Source organism: Callithrix jacchus, chromosome 2, assembly GCF_049354715.1.
Source record: "Callithrix jacchus isolate 240 chromosome 2, calJac240_pri, whole genome shotgun sequence".
NCBI classification, from domain to species: domain Eukaryota; kingdom Metazoa; phylum Chordata; class Mammalia; order Primates; family Cebidae; genus Callithrix; species Callithrix jacchus.
In genome coordinates, this window is record NC_133503.1 from 52,495,198 (window position 1) to 52,517,067 (window position 21,870).

General features: G+C 40.4%; 1 protein-coding gene across 8 annotated transcripts in view; it reads left to right on the forward strand.

The window, feature by feature from the left end:
* The first annotated feature begins 3,370 nt into the window (after positions 1-3,370).
* Positions 3,371-21,870, forward strand: part of GRIA1 (glutamate ionotropic receptor AMPA type subunit 1) — a 316,986-nt gene continuing 298,486 nt past the window's right edge. For 4 of the 8 annotated variants that reach the window (XR_004738739.3, XM_035289098.3, XM_002744416.5 and 1 more), the window contains exons 1-2: positions 3,575-3,935; positions 6,933-7,070. Coding sequence is in view for 7 of the 8 variants with exons in the window: in XM_035289098.3 (XP_035144989.1) it covers positions 3,854-3,935; positions 6,933-7,070 (220 nt within the window). In the remaining variant the exon portion in view is untranslated. Of the gene's footprint in view, positions 3,419-3,574; positions 4,294-6,932; positions 7,071-21,870 lie in introns of those variants that run through there. The other 4 variants (XM_054250998.2, XM_078363550.1, XM_078363558.1 and 1 more) reach the window with 3 other exon arrangements.

The following is a 21,870-nucleotide window of genomic DNA, read 5'->3' on the forward strand; positions in this document are numbered from 1 at the left end:
AAGTAAATCTTAGACTGTTTTGGCTACATGGTAGTAGGACTTAAAGTATGCCAAAAATATGGGCTGGGATAGATCGTAATTAATTTTAGGAGTAAGTGCCATGCTGTCTCTAGAGCACAATTTGAGCAACATTTGGAGGGCTTTTCCAATGGGATGTCAGCTGCCTGGAGTTCCTCCATTAGATACTCAACCAATGGACGTTAATAAGCACCCATCTTCAGATATCCCTCTTTAAAATGTGAAAGTCAAGAAAGATGATCAACCTATTTTTCTTCAGTGTAATATAATGAGAGGGAGTCTGCAGGGTCCTCGTGCCTAGTCCCTGGGTTGCCAGTCACTAATCCCCTCAAGGAAGGTTTTTTAGCCTCAATCCTATTTATATTTGGAATCAAATATTTCTTTTTTTGTGGGTGGATGCTTTGTGGATTGTAGGATGTTTAGTGACATCCCTGGCCTTCACCCATGAGATTCCAGGGGTACACTTCTATAGTAGTGAGAACCAAGAACCTCTCTGGACATTTTTGCTAAATATCTCCTGGGGGAGAAAACTGCTGCCAGTTGAGAATAAAGGATGATGTCAAATAGATTATTTAGGGAAACGAAGCTGTTTGGTAGGTAGTTCTAATCTTTGAGGATGTGGAAATGAGAAAATCACCTTCTACCAGTGGTCAGTCTTTCTCATGCACATGCCTGCTGTTGCAACTGGCATACAAATGCCCCATGGCTCACTATGGCCTACCAGGAATTCAATGGGTTCCAAATCCTGACCCTGATCTCCTCTAAATTCCATATTTCCCAATATGTTCTTCCCAGTTATGCACTGCTGGCTTCAGGCTCGCAGAGCACGTGGTGTTCTTTCCTGCCTCCAGCCCTTGCTGGGGCTCCTCCCTTGGTTTGCTTGTCCTTCCCCAATCCTCAGTTACTGCCTTCATGGCTCATCCTTCATGGCTCAGCTCTTTTGAAGCCCTGCTGGATCCCCAAAGACAGGCATACTAGTTGCATTCTTCTTTGTTTTCCCACTGTTGTGTTTACATCTCTTAGAGCATTTATTATGGTCTTTCTGGGTGACAGTTGTCTGGGTTCATCCATCTTCTTCTTTTGCCACACTCACCTGCCTTGAGGCAGAGACTGTCTCATTCCTCTCCATATAGCCGAGCACCTGGCACCCTGTGGGATACAGAATAGGTTCCCCACCAACATTTGAAATGAAGAGAATTATAAAGAAACATGGAATAAACAGTTGAACCTAATGTAATTTGACCTAGATGCCTAAGCTTGAAATATATAAGTTCTATATCTATTTAATCAGTGAACAACTATGTATTTAATAGACTGAGGGGAGCTAATAACCATACTAGAGCAGGGCAGTGACATAGATCTCTGTTTCAGGAAGATCTGCTTGACTACGTAATTAATAATGACCATGGAAAATTTATCTTTGTGGCTTCCTGAAAAGTCTCCTCCCCACAAAGTATGCAGAACAATTCTTACCTAAAGCTGGTGGGCATTGAGGTTTTGCTTGTAAAAGGCCTTAAGAACTTCCTCTGAAAGGTGATTGTAGAGTGTGAAGCCTTTAGTGACAGCCTAATTATTATTATTACCAGGCACAAAGCTTAGGGAACCTAAAAGACCCTCAGGTACTCTTCAAAATAGTAAGAGACAAAAAATGCAAATGGAGAAATTAAAAGACGGAATCATTACAACACAGACTCTTAATGTTGGCAGAGACCTTAGAAGTAATCTTTCTTGATTCTGTTCTCTTATCTTCCTACGCTGATGCTTCTTCTACCTTTAGAAGGTTCCTACCCAGTGCTTGCTGCTAGTAGAGTCTAAGAGTTAAGAGCTGGAGCCTGATGATGGAGTTTACTGTGTTTAATTGCCCAGTCTCTTTCATTAGCAGTGAAAACTTGGGTGAGTTTTTAGACCTCTTTTTCTTTGTCTATAAAATGGGCATGAGGCTACCTACCACAGGTATTGTACAAATGAATGATAAACATGCTTAGCATGGTACCTGGCCATTGCATAACATGGTACCTGACATGTGAAAAATAATGAGCAAACATTAGCCTTAAAAATTATTTTAGCTAATTAATTAATATATGTGAACGTGCATAGGAAATCACAAAGCATTTGACCTCCAAGATGCTCCTAGTTTAGGGGCTTCGTCGAATATGGTCAGCTACTTTTTTCAAATTCCGGTCCTTGTAGCTGTCACTCAAGACCATGTGATATAGTCTTGGTGAGGGAAGTGAAGAGTCTCTGGATAAAATGGCCTATTCATATGGCAAAGCAAAATGGAGTCCAAAGTCTATTATTTCTCTTTCTTCCTAACGATATGGTTGACTTTCCTTTTCTTGGATCATCTCCTGTTGGACAAGAGTCCTGGCCAGAGAAGTAAGTCAACTAGTAATGGTCATAGCACTCAGGTTTGTAGATTGTACTATATATCTTGGTAGGTCTGTGTCTTTATGACTTAATCCCAAAAGCCTTGTGTTTTTTGTTTTTTGTTTTTTTAATGTATAAAACAGGGTTCATGACCACATTACAGGATTGGATTGAAGATAGATGGATACAATACTGTAAAGTTCCTTCAAATACTGTATTCTGTGGCTGCTAGTGACTGCTGCTTTGCATCTCACACCATCCTCCTGAACACAATTGTTCTCTCTACAGGTTATTTCAGCAGAAGCCCTGGTCCAGGAGAGTCTATGAAGTTCCAGCTTACACCAGACATGACCAGCATCCAGAGAGAACTGAAAGAAGCTCGAATCCTCTCACTAGAAACCCTGCAAAATGACTCATGTAATTGCTCTGTGTAAGTATCCTTAGTCTTTATTGTACACCCACACGATTCTGATGCTATAGACTCCTGTGGAATGCAGAGAAAGGGAGAAGAGGGCCCATTTTAAATGCCTAAGATTGAAAAGAGACCACCATCTTTAATTGTAAAGGTAGACAGGGACTGTCAAATATCTGGTCAAACACCTGCCTGTCACTCCAGATCCTCCTTTGTTTGTCTTTCTGTCATTCCTCCCATTAAAAGAGAGAAAGCTTTTTTTTTTCTTTAAATTTCCTAGGAGGGATTTCTAGGGTCTTTCCCTTAGGAATTAGTTGTAGGAATAATTGGGCCAGTGGAGTGCAAGAGATATATCCAGCGCAGCCCTTGCACTCCTAGAAAAAGTGACCTAGATCAAGCAGCTGGTGGATTGAGGACTAGTGTGGGGACCCCCTGCCACCTACTGACTTACAGCTGAACCCACATTCCCTGCAACTTCAGCCTAAGGGCTGGGGGAGGGGGCAGAAAGAGCTCAGAAAGGCGGGGGAGGGTAAAGAGGACTGCGGGGTTGCCCCTTTCATGACCAAGTGCCACGTGTCGCCTCCCCCCCCACTTTTCTTCACATACAGAAAGGAAGATAAGGTGAGGACGGGAGGCAGGGGGGATAGGTAGGGAGGTTGGCTGTGGAACTCTGAGCTAGCTCGGTGGGTATTAGCATAGAGCTTGCTGCCTGTGTGAGTGTGAGGGGGAGAGCGAGAGAGAGCAAGGGAGGGAGAGGCAGGCTGCGAGAGGAGAGGAGAGGGAGAGGGGGAGCCAGCGCTCCAGCTAGCATGAGGACGGGCTTCTCTTCCCGTGCTCAGTTAATCTGGCTGTCAGTTGGTGTTAACGCTGCAGTTTAAGTGCTCAGATTCCAAGGGAAACAGACAAACCTCACTGAAGGAAGGAAGGAAGCAAGCAAGGAAGGAACTGCAGGAGGAAAAGAACAGGCAGAACAGCGAGAAGAATAAAGGGAAGGGGGGAAAAACACCAAATCTATGATTGGACCTGGGCTTCTTTTTCGCCAATGCAAAAAGGAATATGCAGCACATTTTTGCCTTCTTCTGCACCGGTTTCCTAGGCGCGGTAGTAGGTGCCAATTTCCCCAACAATATCCAGATCGGTGAGTGAGGGGGCAGCCTGGGGAGGGACTTTCTGGGTCTGGCCAGGGTTTTTTTGGGGGGTGGGGGTTGTGTACCCCCCCCCGGTGTATGGTATATGCTTGGCTCCCTAAAGCTGTGCAGCGGTGACAGAAGGGAGACTTGGGCTGCCAGCCAGAGGAGGGGGCTTCTCCTGATCCGATGAGGGGCAGAGGAGAAGTGTTCGCACCCACACGCACACCCCACTCACACTCCAGGCAAGAGCATGTGAAATGGAGGAAGCATCGCTTTGGAGGAAAAAAAATGAGGTTGAAAGGGGTGGTGGGTGTTTAAGGAGTTAACTCTATTGCTTGGGAGATGGTGCTTGATTTCATTTTTTATGTAAGTATGTATGGTGTGTGTGTGTTTTTACGTGTGGTATTATATATTACATATGCACATATATATATAATTGAAGGGGGCAGTGCTTTCTCAGCTGTGGGAGGGAAAAGAGACCCTCTAGAAGAAGGAATGAGGGGTGCTGGGTATATTGAAGCCACTGAAATAATGCCAGAAGGCCCCCACTCCAAGGCGGGTGGGCTCTCTCTCCTGCTCTGGACTCCTCCAGCTGCCTTCTCTTTGCTGACTGCCATGCTGGGCTGGTGGTCTCCACTTCCCCAATCCTGGAATTTCCTAGCCTGCCTATTCTCCCTTCCTTCTTTGCCCCTTCTCTTAGGTTTTCTATCCACAGAGGTTGTCTACCTTTTACACACACACAAACACACACGTACACATGCTCCTTTCTCCTCCTGTTGGCTGTCCGTTATCCTTGTTACTGGGCTCCATCCTTTCAACTTGGAGGCAGGTTTCAACATGCTGCATGCTTTTTTTGTTCCCCATTTCCCCTTCTTAGTTGTTGCACTTCTGAAAGGCCCTGCCACCCTCTCTGTATTTCCGAGGGAGCTGACAGATATTGCTACTCTTAATAATAATGAGGGAAAGCAAAGCTAACAGAAGCAATAACACCAATCACAAAGCATGTCCGCAAGGGCTTGGGGCTTCCATGTGATCAGCGTTTCAGTGCAGTTTGTGTCCCGGAATGAAGCAAGTGGCTGCTGTGTTTGGAAGCGTCTTCGTTTGTTTGGTTTCTATTATCTTTCCCCTAGTAGGGATAGCTCCACTAGGGAAAGTTTGCATTGCTGGGAGTTTGTGCTCTTTGTGTGAGTGTGTTTGAGGGGGGGCATGGTGCAATTGATGTTTTGTCAGGCATGCAGGTGTTGCAGTCCTCATCTACTTCAGCCTCCCCAGCTAGCTGGCTTGGAGTGGCCATGGAGTAACTTGCTTTGTTTCCTGACACCTGTTAAGCTACATTCTGAAGTGTGTATGTATCTGTGTGCTAGTGCTTCACACGCAAAACTTCCTGCTTCAGGGGAGACACTTCCCTGGTAGCCCAGCCTGTAGCCTTCTACTCCCCAACCTCTCACCCCTTCTCTTTCATTCATTGCAAAGGAGGAGAAAGAGGACAGGGAAGTGTTTGGGGTGTGGTCATATGGGGGGTAGGGGGAGCATCAGAATCAAGAATTTTTTGTTGTTTTTATTCTTTAAAATGGGGGCACATGTACATGTGGAAATCACTGGCTCTTACATGTGGCATTGTTTACATTTGTGCTTATATGCTACCCCCTATCCTTTGCTGATTGGAGGTGTTTGTCTAGTGTGTGTGTGTATATATATATGTGTGTGTGTGTGTGTGTGTGTGTGTGTGTGTGTATAGCAACTGGTATGAATGCTTGAGGATGTTTTGTATATGTGGTACGTTTTTTTCTGCATCTCTGCAGATTTTTAAAATTATATTTAGCCCTAACTTGATTGTTCAACTGATAAAGCTATTGCTACTGTTTTCAAAAAAAGATCGAAGCATTAAATTGTAGAACAAAATGCTGAAAGTATCACCACCATCAGGTAGTACTTGATTCTATTCATGTGATCTGTAACAAAAGGCTTGCAATCCATTTACAGTTTCTTAAAAACAAACACATATCCACTATACGAGAAGTTAGACGTGCATTGTGTTGGGACTGTGATGACTGTCAGAGCTGAGATCAACTTCTATGTAAACATCATTATAGTTCAGTCTCTAGAAATGGTTGATTTTAATTCACAGAAATGTAATTGATTTACATGTTGACAGTAAATACAAAGGGAGCCCATGGACTCTTGTTTCTTGGAACAGGTGCCCCAACAGGCACCTTTTCTCTGCCTTTTACTAGAAGAGAATGTTTGTATCCTCTTGAGAGTCCTAAGATCCCACATATTTGAAGCACAAGTTTCCACCATGCAAACACACAATGGCAATCCCTTATGTAACAAGTCATTTCTAGGTAACTGGGATCATGAGTGGTGAAAGAAGAAGCAAAACATTGTTTGAGAAAATCAGGAGTTTTTAGAGAAAATGAATAATAAACTCTATGGGCAATAGAATAGTTAAAGTGCAGACAGATCTTGCTAGGCCAAAGACTAAAAGGTGTCCGAGCAAACGGTTATAGTAGTGGAGAAGCCCACAGGGTCCCAGAGCTAGATTTCAATCGCCCTGCAGCATTGATCAGTACCTACTTCCCATAAGGCTCTCCAGTGAGAGACTGGGCTGTTATTAGACAAATTAGACATGATGAGGGAGTGAGGGCATTTATGTGTATGTTTATGTAAGAGAATAACAGCTCCTAGGTGGTTTGTACAAAGGAGGAAGAAGAGAAATGGCACAAGTCTCCTGTTTTCTCTGACTTTAGCTGAGTTGAGGGGTATACAATCAAATGTTTGAGCAAAGGAATAGATATCAGAGGCCCTTGTCACATGAAAGCTCGTCTGTAGAAGTTTAAGCATCAGTGTCCAGTTAACTCTATTTGAACTCTCATCTCTACCACTCAAGGCTACAACTAGTGAGTTTGGCATGGGGAGGAGAAAAGAACTCATCTGGGTGAGTTGTTGAGGAACTAAAACCTGTCTGGAGCCTGTATACCATGTTGCATTTTCTTTTCTTGTAGGGGGATTATTTCCAAACCAGCAGTCACAGGAACATGCTGCTTTTAGATTTGCTTTGTCGCAACTCACAGAGCCCCCGAAGCTGCTCCCCCAGATTGATATTGTGAACATCAGTGACAGCTTTGAGATGACCTATAGATGTAAGTAATTGCTTCTATTTCTGAGATGTCTTTCTGCGCTAGACCAATGAAAGGAGGGCCTGTGGGTAGGTGGTGGTGGTGCAAAAATGACTTCAGTTGCCATTCGTCTTCATAACAGAAAGCCCTCCAAGAAAAATTTCTAGAGTCTTCTGAGTGATTCCAGCAGTTGGCATTTTAGCCGCTACAATGTTTCATGGAATGGATTTGCTTTTTCACTGTCAGCTAAAGTGAAATGCCAGCATGACGGGTGCTTGCGTTGACTGTATCTCCCCTACCTTGCAGAGGTTTTCTGGTTCAGCTGAGAAAGTTTGACACATAAGAAACTTCTGAGAGACATAGAATTAAGGTTCTGAGTTTCTGAGAATGTGGTTTAAAATGCTTAAGGTATTTTCTATTCACAAGTTAAATGGTCAGAATGTCGCTTGACAAGTAAGGATAGTTGAGAAGTTGTATACATCTGGTTCTTCGTTTTTGGAGGTGACCAATAATTATTAAAACTTGACACCTTGGTCATTTTTTAAATGGCTTGAAGAGATTGGTTGCTTAAGACGCAGTTTGTAGGATGGTCATTGAGCATCAAACAGAACAAAGGTGGCCTCAAAAAGGAGAAGGGCTAGATAAATCTCTGACATCTGAATTGAATGCATTATGAAGTGTGGGCAACGAACACTATTCTGAGTTTTTCTGGCAACTAGAAATGAGAAGGAAACCTGTGCTCACATCATTGGCATTTTATGACAGATGAAAGCATAAAAATTAATCAGGAGACACATTTTCCCTTCAGGGATTAAACTCTAGTAAAAATTTATGGCAGGGAAGTGTGAGCTGAATGCACAAGAACAATTTGAGACCCCAAACTGGACTGAATAGGCATGATACTCTTTGTCACTACTGACTTGGTGACTTCTGCTGCACTGTCTACAGCTGAAGGCATGGACCATAGTTCCTTTGTTTCTTTCTCAGAGTCCCACATGGTGAGTTCTCAATGATTTGAATAGGCTATGCTTTGAAGCTTCAAAATAAGAAATTGGAATTCTTTCTATCCCTAAGACCACTCCTAAAATAATGTTGATACAAATTCCAAGAACTATAATTATAGCAGATTTCATTTATTGAGAACTTACTGTGCATCAGAACTATGATAAATATTTCATATTCATTTATAGTCACATTCATTACCATTTATTAAGCATTGACTACAACCCATGTAATGCACTAATTGCTTTTCATGTGTTAGCTTATTTAATCCTCACAGGAGCTTTGCAGAGTACTATACATTATCCTCATTTTATAGATGAGAAAACTGAGGCTACAACAGGTTATATAACTTGCTCAAGGTCACTCAGGAAGCAAATGCTTTTGAGACCCGGAAGTCCATGTTCCATACACTGATCCTTATGGTAACCTAATCAACTAGTGGGATTACCCAAGAAATGAAAGGGAATCTTCAGGGTCTTATAAGGCAGAGGTCTGATAAAGCACCTAAGGAGAAAAATTTAGTGTTTCAAACTGTAGCTGTGATTTGCACAGGACTGGTCCACTGAATAAATAAAATAACAATTCTGCATTTTTTTAATTCTGAGGTTGAAAATCTTGTCTACTGTGTTACTTACTACCCTTAACAAAAGAGCTGATTAATTGCTGAATTCTAGTTCTATGAATCCATCTTTCTGGGAATCTAGAATAATACTGAGTAGCTATTTTGCCATCAGATAACCTTTCCTTTTTTTTTTTTAAATATGGCTTTGATTAGGGTCTTTAAAAGGGGCATTTGGGTGTAGGCATTAGTGTATCTATAATCTTTTGCATTCATATACATGCGCTAATTTATTTCCTGGGGCAGAGTTCCATAGCTTTTGTCATACTCTATAGCTTTTGTATTACTTGCTTAGAGAATCAAGAATAAAGAGCTGGTGTGTGCATTCACGCATGCAGCTGAGAACTGTCTACAACAGGTCTTGGTAGAAAGAGATGTGAACTGCTCTCCTAGTGTCAAGATGTTGATGGGCACAGCAAGATAAAATGCAAAAATAGGAGAAAAGATTCAAAGACAAAAGGTGATGCAACCTAAGACTTGATGTCTAGTGGGGTTAATGGCTGTTTATTAGGAAGGCAGAAATATGATACAGACAATGTTGTTCATTTTGGTCAATAGACCTGGAGTGGATGGATCTGAGTTGTTGAACTTGATGCTGCCATCTATAAACTAGTGTAAAGATTTCCCTGGATTCCTGTCTTGTTCATTTAGTTCATTCTTTAAATGTTTCTTCAAAGCTATAAACATAATCATTGGAAAGACATAGATGATAAAATTCCCTTGCTCTCAGGTAGCTTACAGTCTAGTGGGAAACGTTGTTATGGGGTTATCTGAGAGGCAATAATCTTATTTTGTGCTTTGACTTCGTGTTTCTTTTCTTTAGTTCCCTGATCCCAGAGGGGATACTGGGCAATTTAGGTGGAAATGGTGGCCTGACCGGTGGAGTCTCTCTTAACGTTCATGTGAGGCTAGGAACCCTTTAGGGCTATGTTCACTGTGCTCCATTGGTCTGGGAAAACTTTACATCTGTCCCAGTTTGAATTGAGTAAAAAAGTGTCCATGGGAGCAAAGCAGTTTCAGGAAGAATGGACTCATTACTGATACATGGTAAAGCAAAAAAAAAAGCATCCTATATCCTATTCAGACTAATTTTCTGTGCTGTGCTTTTTGAAATCTGAATTAGTACTTACCTTAAATCAACTGCCCCATCAGTCTTACATCTAGAAAATGACCAAATATTATTTGTTTTTTCATGATTTTTGTTGTCATTTGATTTTTTTATCCTTTGCATTTTGCTATTCATTATCCCTCCACCAGAGGGTGGAGAAGGGAAGGGAGAGGAAGTGTAATGGGAACTGTTCAGGCTAGACATGTTAGCAGCAGGGAACTGAAAATGAGGGGAGATGGTTATATGGTAGGGAAGGTAGGGAAGGTAGGGAAAATAGAAGAGGGTTATGGCTACTGCTACTGGCCAAGGTAAGAGTTTGGTGCCTTCGTTGTGCTCAATCGTTCTTGCTTTCCTTGTCTGCCATTATTAAAGAGTAAAGGCATTGAATGAGCCTTGGAATCTCCTCTGAGCACTCTACCAAGCTTACATGGATAGGGTTTGGAGAGATTGTGCATACAGAAGGTATTTACTCACCAGCTACCCAGCTTATCTTGGAACCTTTGTGGTAAGTGTAAATAAAGGAATAGAAGAAATACTGATTGAAATTATTACTATTAAAGGTCTATATTACTATAGTGCAGGGTTGCAGCTAATTCTTACCTTTTAATTTATTCATCTTTTCATTCATTCAGCAAATACATAATGAATGCCTACTTCACGCCAAACACTGGGACAAATACTAGAAATATAAGGGCCAGTAAAGAAGATACAGTTTCTTTCCTTGCAGAGCTTACAGCTTAGCCCAAAGGTTCACAAACTTCAAGGCACATAAAATTCACTTAGGGAGCTTGTTTAAAGCAAGAATCATGATGAACTTTCTACTTCCTGAATCAGGATATTCAAGAGTAGGCCCTGGAGGAATTCTATAGCAGTTATTATGGGGATCACACTTGAAGAAACTTTTTAATCTAAAAAGTGTTCCATCCCTTTAGTAAGCATTTTTGAGCCCTTAACTAAACCTAGGCATGATATAAAGTGCTACAAATGCAGACAACAGTAAGATGCATTCCCTGCTCTAGAGTACTTTATCCATAGTAAGACTTTCTCTGTCCTGTACAGAGAAAATTAAAATGTAGTGTTATAAGTGCTACAGCAGCAATTTGTGTGAAGTATTAGAGGTGCCTTGAAGAGTGGAGTTGGTCTCTAGGAGGTGGTGATTGAATTGAGCCTCAAGGATAAATAAGGTTATCTGTTTATCTGCAGAAAGGGTCACAAAATAGCCCTCCACAAGCCAGTTCCAGCACAGAGACTGAGTTCTCGGCCCACACAGTGTATGAACCATGGAGTTTCACATTAAAACTTGGACATCTTATCTTGATTAATATTTTAAAATATTAAAATATCTGGCAACACTGGGCCCCAGGTCTATGTAGCCTCAATTTGCTGGGATGGAACAGTGTATACCCCATCTAGATGGTCTCTTTCTCAACCAGCCCATTCTTCTCATTTTCTTTACCTGCTGGCTCTGGCAAGCATTGAGTTTTCAAGCCCTGATTGACAGCACTGTAATGTTGTCTGTGTTGTGTCTTTATAGGTTACCTTTACCACCAGAATATGAACTGCTGCCAGAAAGACCATGTATAACTGTAGTGTAGTGTTGAGAACACCTGGAAATGCCCCTAACACAAATGAACAAATGTCTGTAAGAATCAGGGAATTACACAGCATAAAGATGTCCAGAGCCTCAATGACAAAAGGTGGAAGGTAGCAACCCTAACTACAGTGGGATGCCCTCTGTTATGGACCTACTGGGGAAGCCTGGCAGCTAGCAAACAAGACATTAGGCATTGACAACAGACAGATGGCCTTAGCTCTTGCCTGAGTGTGGCTCGTCAACTTCAGAGTTGCAACACAGATTTGTTTTTCTTGACCTACCCAAGGCTTTTTCATATTTGGCATAAAAATCCAGACTTCTGGCATCTTTTTAAAAAAAAAACTTAGGGTGTTAAGCAACGCTGGGCCCACATTCCTGCTCAACTTCTATTGTCTAGAGCTGAGAAGTACTGTCCTTTATAAATACATAAATTCTCAAAGTTCCCATTACTTCCTGTTGTGCCTATTCCTAGAGTAACCAAATTATGTTGCATGAGAAGGCCTGAAAGTAGGCCAATCTGCTCTCACTTGATTTATATCATCAGCATTCATCATTTTATTATTTTATTCTAATAATATTTATTATTCACCCTGTCACAAAACAATAGAGGACACAAAAGATATATAACTCCTACTCTCAAAAAATTAGTCTATATACAGTAATGAAAAGAATGGTGGCTGGTGGTGGGATAAACAAGGATTACTTTGAAGACCTACTATGTGCCAAATACTTTGCAGATGTTGTCTTAAGTTTTATAATGATATTGAAAGGTTATTATCTCCATTTCATAGATGACAGTGCTGAGACTGGGAGAGATTGTGTCTTCTTTATATTATGCACAAATTAAAACCTAAGCTAGCATTTAAAGTCAGTTTGGGGGCTCTAAAACTCCATGAGCTTTCTCCCTTTAAAGATCTATGACTATATGAGCAGGGAAAAGTACCATAGCAGTGAAATAGCCCTACAGTAGAAGTGCCACAGTGGAATTTATGATTCAAGCTTAAGAGCTAAGTCTTCCAAAGCAGAAGCTAAGACGGTGGATAACGAAGACTTGTTGAGGAAGGTGGAACTTTAGTAGGCATTAAAGGGTGGAGCAGATTTTGGTTGTGGAGTAGGAGGAGGGTATTTTGAGTGGGTAAAGTCACAATATTCCTCCTCACCTCCCCTCAACCACTGCTGCATATGCTTGTTACCATGCGGTGGAGAGTTGGGAGTTAGCCTCCTGCACCACACTATGTTCTCAGCTCCATGGCAGATATCTACAGTTCTCTGGTTAATGTTATGATCTGATGTTGGCTCCTCTATCTTCACCCATGCCCTTCCATTAAGGCACACAAGTGTTGACATTTGTCTATGGTTGATTCTCGGTTCTTATTATAATATTGATAGTCATTGGCTTTTCTGGATAGAAAAATCCTTGTAAACATTTCTTTCCCTGACTAGTTTGAAGATCCTGCTGGGATGAGTGAGCTTACTGCTTGCCTTTCAGCCTTTCAGGATAAAGTAATCATAGCGCATTTGGAAAACAGATATAATTCACATATTTGTTCATTAATTCATCCAAAACCCTTTTATTATCACCTTCTGTGGGGATATGTACTATCACTGCCCGCTTCCATGCCTTTGCAGACAGCATTGGTTGATTACAGATTTTTTTCCCACTGAATCTACACATGGCTTCAAATTGGTGACAGCTGATGCAGGAGATGAAATTTATTTTTTATTACAAGGCATTGCACTAGAAATTGAGAAAAATAGAATGCATTAGGCATTAAGGGCCTCAGCTTCTTATAAAGGAAATAGACATAAACCAATTCTGTCTCTCTCTCTCTCTCTCTCTCTCTCTCTCTCTCTCTCCCCCGCTTACATACATGCACACACACACACACATACTCACACACATACATTCAGAGGAAGGAAGGAGAACCTTTAGTTGGAGGGATTTAGGTTTCATGAAACAAAGACATTTGAGTTGAATTTAGAAAGATAGGTAGGATATAGATGGGAAAATGTATATGTATATATTTGTATAAGCACACACACACACACACACACACACACACACACACCTGCCTGTAATGGCAGGTTTGACGTAGTAAGTAGTACACTGAGTTGAGATTTGAAGACCTGGATTCAAATGCTGGACTACCTTCTTGAATCGTTTAGGTGTAATCCTGGAGAAACATCCCCTCCCCCAAGCTTATTTATGAAATGAAGCTCATGGTCTCTGAGAGTCCTTCTGGAGCTATATTTCTATGCTGGCAGCATATGGAAAACACCAGGGATATATGACTAATAGAAGTTCTCTATCTATCTCTGGCTAGCGAGAGGGTCCCTAAACAAGCTAAGAGTCTAAGGAAAGCTCTAGACTTCCTTCCACCAAGTTGCACATTCGGGGCACATTCTGCATGCAAATGCAGGAACATTAAGCCTACTTTGGGGCCTCAGGTGAATTCATTCAATATTTAACAAGTATTTATGGAGTGCTTACTCTTGTGAACAGAACTAGGAAGCAGACCTCTGCTCATGCAGCTCACCAGCTAATAAAGGAGGCAGCCATTAGATGATCACACAAATGAGTATATAGTTATAGGTTATAATAAATGATCTGAAAGGAAGGGTCATGATTCTATGAAAGCATATTACAAAGGAACCAGCTCTGTGCAGCGAGATGAATAGACGCTTGAGCTGAGGAATGAAGGCTTTGGTGATTTGATATTGGGAACAGGAGGCGAGTTTGAGAAGCTTCCTGTGCAGAGGCCTGGCCAGGCCTTGTGGGCTCTGTTATGGATTTTGATCTTTAGCCCAAGTGCTAAAGAGCCCATGAAAGAGTTTTAAGCAAAGAAGTGCCGTGTTTAGATTTCTGTTTTCTCATCAGAAATCAGATGCTTGATAGTACTCTGCCAAATCCATGTTTCCTGAAGACTTCTGGCTTGAGTTTCAATGGCCTTGTTTCTTTACTCCCATCTCCAGTTTGGGATGGAGTCTGGCAGATGGGCAGGAGGATGGGGACAGAGGCCAGGGAAAAGGGAAGCTGATGACTTGGTGTAGGGATGCATTGTCATTGTCTGTAGCTCTGTGAGTGCCCATGGTCATTCCTAGAGATTGGAGGCTGATCCAGTAGAGTGCCTGAAGAACTGGTGAGGCTGTGTGGAGGCAGGGATTCATTCAGAGTCCTCATTTATTTTAACAAGGAAAACATACATAGCACTGAAGTTCAGCCTCTGTTCCAACCAAACAACTCAGTGGTCCTCAGACTCACACTGCCATTTCCTTCACTTGCGCTTACAAATTGCTACTTCTACACTGCTCTGCTGAAATTCTGTGTTTCTGGTCACCACTAGCTCTTATTTTATCTTCTTAATTGAGCCTTTTTTTCTCTTTCATTTTAATGTGCTTTTCTGCCCCTCAGCCCTTTTTTACCATGCCCCTAGCAATGGTCATGCTTATCCCTGAGTTTTACTCATGTGAACACTTGTCTTATCTGCCCAACTGGACTAAGCAAGTGAGACCAATGACCTTATTTTCTTTAGCTTCCCATCACAGTCTCCACCACAGAATAGTGTTCAGTGGTGCTCCATGAATGAATGGATGACGTATATTGCATAACAGCAGTGGCAGTGACAAGAATAAGCCTGAATTATTGCTGCTTAGAGTAATACTTTGATATTACAAGTTTTAAGAGTTCCAACAGTCTGTGCTGTAAATTCCTATGGTTGGTTGTTATTGTGTAGCTGCAAAGTTATGGGGGTAAAAACCAGGTGTAAGTCAAATTGAAAGCTCATTTTAGTTCCTGCTGGACTATTGTCATGAAGGGTCTTAAATAAGGTATAAGGTTCCATTTTCTAAATAAGGAATTTCTGATTCAAGGCCTGGGTTTGTCATTGATGCATGAGTCTTGTGCCTTGTGTGCATCTTGTGACTCTGGTGTGTCCCAGACTTCTGTCCAGAGAACACAGGGGAGCCCAGGGCCATGGGAGGTCCAGGTAGAGGAGTCCAGCAGAATTGGGATTAATGAGGCAGTTGGAGACTAATGAAATTGATACCCAATGGTTTGGCATGTTTTAATGTTTTCATTGTATGGAACCTCTAGGATGAAAATAAAGTTTTTGAGAATAGCCTTTAGTTTGTCTACAAAAGTAATATATATATATGTTACAGACAGCTACAGGAACAGAGACAGCAAACACAATAAAACTTGTGTAATCATAGTCTAAGGATAAATGTTCCACTTTTTTTTTTAACTTAACAATTTAAATATTGATAGATTTATATTAGTGTCTTATAACATGACTTTTTGCTTATTATAACCTTTAGGCTACTTTTATTATTACACAATCATTTTTAATGGTTTCCTAAAAACCCATCATACGTATGTACTCTAATTTATTTAAGCTGTCACCTTTTATGGGATATCTAGTTTATTTCCCTTTTTTTCCTAAAAGCAGGGCTGTGATAATTACCTCAATCAAATTTTAATCATTTGTACATATTTTGTTCTGATTTTAAGAGTACTATAGACCAGTAAAATAATTTCAAATAAAATTTAAAAGAATTTCTAGTATGTGCAGAACTTGAGATAACTTGTTTAATGCCAATTCTGACATTGACTTGCTGTATAACCTTGAGAAGTTGTTTGTTTGTTTGTTTGTTTTTGTTTGTTTGTTTGTTTGTTTGTTTGCCTTGAGACAGAGTCTAGCTTTTTCGTCTAGGCTGAATGGAGTTCAGTGACGTGATCTTGGCTCACTGCAGCCACCGCCTCCCAGGTTCAAGTGATTCTCCTGTCTCAGCCTCCTGAGTAGCTGGGATTACGGGCCCACCAACACATCCAGCTAATTTTAGTATTTTTAGTAGAGATGGGGTTTCACCATCTTGACCAGTCTGATCTTGAACTCTTGATCTCGTGATCCACCCACCTCAGCCTCCCAAAGTTTTAGGATTACAGGCGTGAGCCACCATGCCCAGCCAAGAAGCTTTTATATACAGTTTAGCTTCCAGATGTATAATATGTGGTGCTAATACCCCATATTATTAGAAGTTATTAGAACAGGCAAGTGTCATTACTTGTATGAAAGAGCTTTGAAAAATCAAACATGATAGGCAAATGCAGGGTAATATAATTAACAAGGCTTCTTATCTATTAGCATAAATGCATATAAGTAAAATGTAACTAATTAATTTTTAGTGTTTTCTTACAAAGGTGGTCATTATCTATAAATGAATCTATTTTATGGATAGGGAAAATTGAAATCTTAAGGCTAAGTTTATCTAAGCTCTAAATATATAGAGACACTAAGTCTGAAAGCATTTCTTTTCACTTATGATTCAGCCCATGAAAATGGACAAATATGTGGATCATAGAGTTTCTTTGGCTTAAGAAATTATTGTTTATTGAAATAAGGGGGGAAACCCATTTGAACAGCAAGCAGTTGGAACTCTTTTGGTGCAAGTGACAGAAACCTAACTAACTGGATAGTTTTGATTTCAAGTATAGCCAGATTCAAGGGCTTGATTGATGTCATCAAGACTGAGACATGCCCTCTAGATTTTTATGCTTAACTTTTCTCCAAACTGGCTTTACAGGCATAGGTATGTCACAGCACTGGCAGCCTTCATCTGCACAGCTGAAAGTCCAGTGGAGAGGAAATTCTCTTTTTTCATCAGTTTCACAAAAGTCCTGGGCCTGATGTCATTGAATAAAACTTAGGACACATGCTCATTTCTGAATGTGACACAGTGGCCAGGTTGTTGTAGTTTTTTGCTTGACATAGGCCTAGTGAAAGAATCATTTTTAGAGCTTGGGGTAGCGAGAAGGACCAAAGGATTGTGGATTTTAGTCAGACCACCAACACTGTGTGGACATGGCAGAGAAATAATTCCCTCAAACAGAATCAGGATGCTATTACCAAAAGAATAGAGAATGAATGCTTAATAGGCAAAATATATATATGTATATATAATATTTTCTATTTTATTTATATATTTTATATATTTTTCCTATTATGCATCTTCTATATATGATTAATAGGCAAAAAATATATATAAATATGTATGTATATATATTTTGTATATATTTATATATATTTTGTATATATAAATATATATAAATGTTCATACATATTTATATATTGTGTGTATATGTATATACAATATATAAATGTGTATATTTATATATATCTAATATAAATGTTATTTATATATAACATATAATATAAATATATATTATATATATTTATTTATATTTCATATATATAATATATAGTATAAATATATAGCATATATTTATTTATATTTCATATATATTATATAAATATATATAATATATATTTATATTTTTAAAATATGAATATATAAATATTTATATAAATCTAAATATATATTTATATTTATTTATATTTCATATATAATATATGAAATACACAAAGTGTATACATATACAAAGTATATTTATATGTATATATTTTGCCTAATAAGCATATATATAAATATATATACACTATATATAGATGTAAAGGTATTTATTGTCTATCTTATGTATTTATTGTAAATAAATACATTTGTAATACGTGTGTGTGTGTATATATATATTCTTTCTATGTATAGATGTTCCCCATTGTTCTATATACACATGTCCCCCATTCAGAAAAGAAAACTCAGAGAGCCTAGAGCTGAACCAATGTAGATAAAAGGTCAACATAGTAAAGCCAGAAGAGCCAGCAATGAGAGGAGCACACACAACGGATTCTGGTGGGTAAGATGAGATCAGAGGTCAGGACAGGCAAAAGGTCTAAAATTCAGGCTTCTGAGTTAATCAAAGCTGTAGGGGTCTTTGGTAATCCCTGTCCAGCCTGGAGTAAACCTGTGTTCACAGAACAGTTAGAAAGTGCTAGCCACTCACCCACATAGAAGTAACTGGGAGCTGTTCTCTCCAGGATACTCTGACAATATGCTGGGGCTGTCGGCTGTAAATGTGTGGTGATCCTGAGGCACCAATGCTCTGTCCCGGTGACCAGGACATTTCCTGCTCTACTCAAACACTCAAGCTATTGTGCACAAACTCTTTAACAGTCCCGGTTGGAATCTTGGCTGCAAATCTGATGAGCCCACACCACCAGATGGTAGGTTCTCCTAATTGGTTCCATCCCCTCTCGTTTTTGGCAGGAACACAACCTTCCCTATACCTGAAGAGGGGACGGGGAGAGCCAGGATCAAATGAAGGAGGCTTTAACCTCTGTTAAACAAGCAGAGATCTCGAGTTGGCTCCTGTCCAAGGCAAGCAGGGCAGTATGGTTCTTTTACCTTAGGTCGTGGATTTACAGGGGACTGATACCTTAAGACTAATACTGATGAGACACAGAGCTGTAATGACTGAAAAGTTGTTTAGCTACAAAGGGTAACTGATTTGGGGGAAAGCGCATTTAGTTATTGAATCATTGATATTTGTGTAGCATTTTTGTATATGAGAGTATTATTTGGCAATTATTTGTCTTTTACTCAAACTTCTTGGGAAAAATATACCTTCCTACTTCATTAATGTCACATTTGGTCATGTGACATGCTCTGGCAACTTAGATATTAGCAGATGTATTTCAAGCGGAGATTATAAGAAAAACGTTCCCCCGAGAGCCTGCTGGTCTCATAAGAAAGATAAATACAGTAAGTAGAAGGGCCCCAGTCAACTCATAGCCCACAGACTAAAGTTTGAAGCAGAGCTGTCCCAGCTGACCTGAAGATCTGTGCGCATTATAGGAAATGCTCAATGTCATATACCACTGAAATTAGAGATGCTTTGTTTTACAGCAATAGCTAACCAATAGAAGCAACCACTGTGTGTTCCACACTTTGTAAGGCACTGGGGCAACACTGGAAATGACAGACACGGTCCTGGTCTCCATGGAGTACGTACTGTAGCTAGGTAGATAGACAATAAATACATTTACAGATGAAAATATATCGACAGATCATTACTTAGGTCTTAAAGAAAACAGGATGTAGTGATATCACCACTATGGTAGAGAAGAACACCTACTTTAAAGTAGGTGGTCAAAAAAGGCCTTTCAAAGGAGGTGACTTTTGAGCTCAGACATAAAAGTTGGAAAAGAGCCAGATGAGAGTAAATTCCCCTGTGGAATGTCAAAACCCAGCTCCATGGGCAAATTGGATTGAGACTCTTGGTCTAGGCAGAGGAGAATGAGATGCCCCGGAAAAATCCCCTGCAAACTAGGTCACTCACTTGTCTTAGGGCAGATGCTCACTTCTTTCCACCACATCATATGTGCAAGTCAAGGACTGAAAGATATACTTGCTGCCAAGACTAGACAGCCTTAGGCATTAAAAGCCACTGAGCATAGTAAGGCAGAGAGGGTGAGGTATGCTAGGGCTTTCCTAACAGTGAGGTGATGGAATTGGCTATACTTCTTGGCTTGGCTCCAGAATAGTCGAGAGCTGTTGCTTATTAGGATGGCAAGAAAGGAGTGTGTGTGTGTGTGTGTGTGTGTGTGTGTTCATACATATATTCATTCTTTCACAGAGGAGGAAAATAAACTAGATGGCTTCTAGATCCCTGTCCAAGTGTGTGATTATAAAAAGGATTCTGAGATTTAAATTAAGTGTGAAGGAAATGTTAAATTGAAGAACTTCATCTTAGCTCTGTGCCAAGCTCCATTTGTTAATTGAGGTGGTTAATTAGAAAGGAGTCTCCCTGGAGCAAGCAGGATAAGCTCCAGCATCCCTAACCTATAGGTGAAAGCTATGGAGGTGTCACAGCTACAAGGGAGAGCAGAGAATATCTAATGCAAGCCCTCCATTTAATCTTCACTCCATACACTGAAAAGTAAGAGCATTGGCGGATGGGAAGCTCATAGTGTCCACATGGCATTTAGACTCCAAATAGTTTATTAGCTTTGGGAAAATTACTTCATTTACACTGCACTTACTAGCTCTTCTTCCTTACTCCAAGATCACTCTGAATACTTTAAAATATGGTCAAGTATGGTGGCTCACCCCTATGATCTCAGCACTTTGGGAAGCCGAGGCAGGCAGATCACTTGAGGCCAGGGTTCAAGATCAGCCTGGCCAGCATGGCAAACCCCTGTCTCTGCTAAAAAATATAACAAGTAGCTGGTCTGGTGGCATACACCTGTAATCCCAGCTACTTGGGAGGCTGAGGCAAGAGAATCACTTAAACATGGGAGGTGGAGGTTGCAGTGAGCAGAGATCAAGCCACTGCACTCCAGCCTGGGAAACAGAGCAAGACTCCATCTCTAAATAAAGAAATAAATGGTTTCTACTCTGATGTAATGAACCAAGTATTCTAGGGTTATATATGAATTTCTCATCAGCAAATCCAGCTACATTATGTCTTTGTTTCTTGTAACCTAAGGCCAATGGAAGTCTTCACACCCCTTCCAAGAATCCCCCAGAACCTCCCATATCCTCACATACTCCTGCAAGAGCAAAGATTTGTGAGGCTATGTTCTCCTCAACCCCACCACAGGGGCCCTCTCTCACTCCTTCTGCTCTTTTTTTCTCACCAGTGTCTACCCTTTCCCCAGGATTTTAGCCTATACATATACATTCTGAGTTCAGCATATAAAAACCAGAGCTTGGCATCTTTCCTGCCAAACCCATTGCTCTTTCCTCACTTTATTTCTGTTGAATCATTCAACTTTAAAATGTGAGCATCTGGTTTCAACTATTATATTCTCCATATAATGAATATTATGTGTTGATTTCACCACCACTATGACTCTAGAGTCTAACCACATTTTATTCTTTTCCCACTTGATTGTGGCTTTTACCTTCTGACTGTTATCCTCATGATATAATCCTCTTAGAGCTGGCAGATCAGTTTATTGAAGACTATTTCTGATCATCAAGCTTCCTGCCTCAAAACAATTATCAGTGCCTTCCCATCTTATTTTAAGTTCAAACTCAGACTAGAATATGAGTGACTCAATAATAGGTCTCAGCCTGCCTATTTTTGAGACTTATCTAAACCCTACACTGTATGTTCCAGCCAAACTAGACTACCCAGTGTTGCCACAAACATTCCTCTTAGTCTTTCACTGCTTTGGTCATGCCACTGCTTCCATCTGGAATAGTTCCTACCACCATAAGCACTCACTCGCTACTAGACCCTGAAGATAACTATAGAAAACAAAACCAGCAAAGTCACTGCACCCTTTGGGTTTACGTCCTGGTAAACAAATACACATAATGATTTCAAATGCTAGTTAAATGATACAAACATAGTGAAATAGAGTTGTGGGACAGAGAGTAAGCTGTAGTGCTACATTAGGTGGGTGGTCAGGGAGGACAGGTGTCTCTGAAAGCTAATATTTTAACTGAGCCTAGTTACAAGCCACAGAACTTTCTGCGGTGTTAGAAGAACTTCTATATCTGTGCTGTCTAATATGTGGGCACTAGCAGCATGTGGCTATTACACACTAGAAATAAATGTGATGAGTATGACTGAGAAACTAAATCTTTAATGTGATTT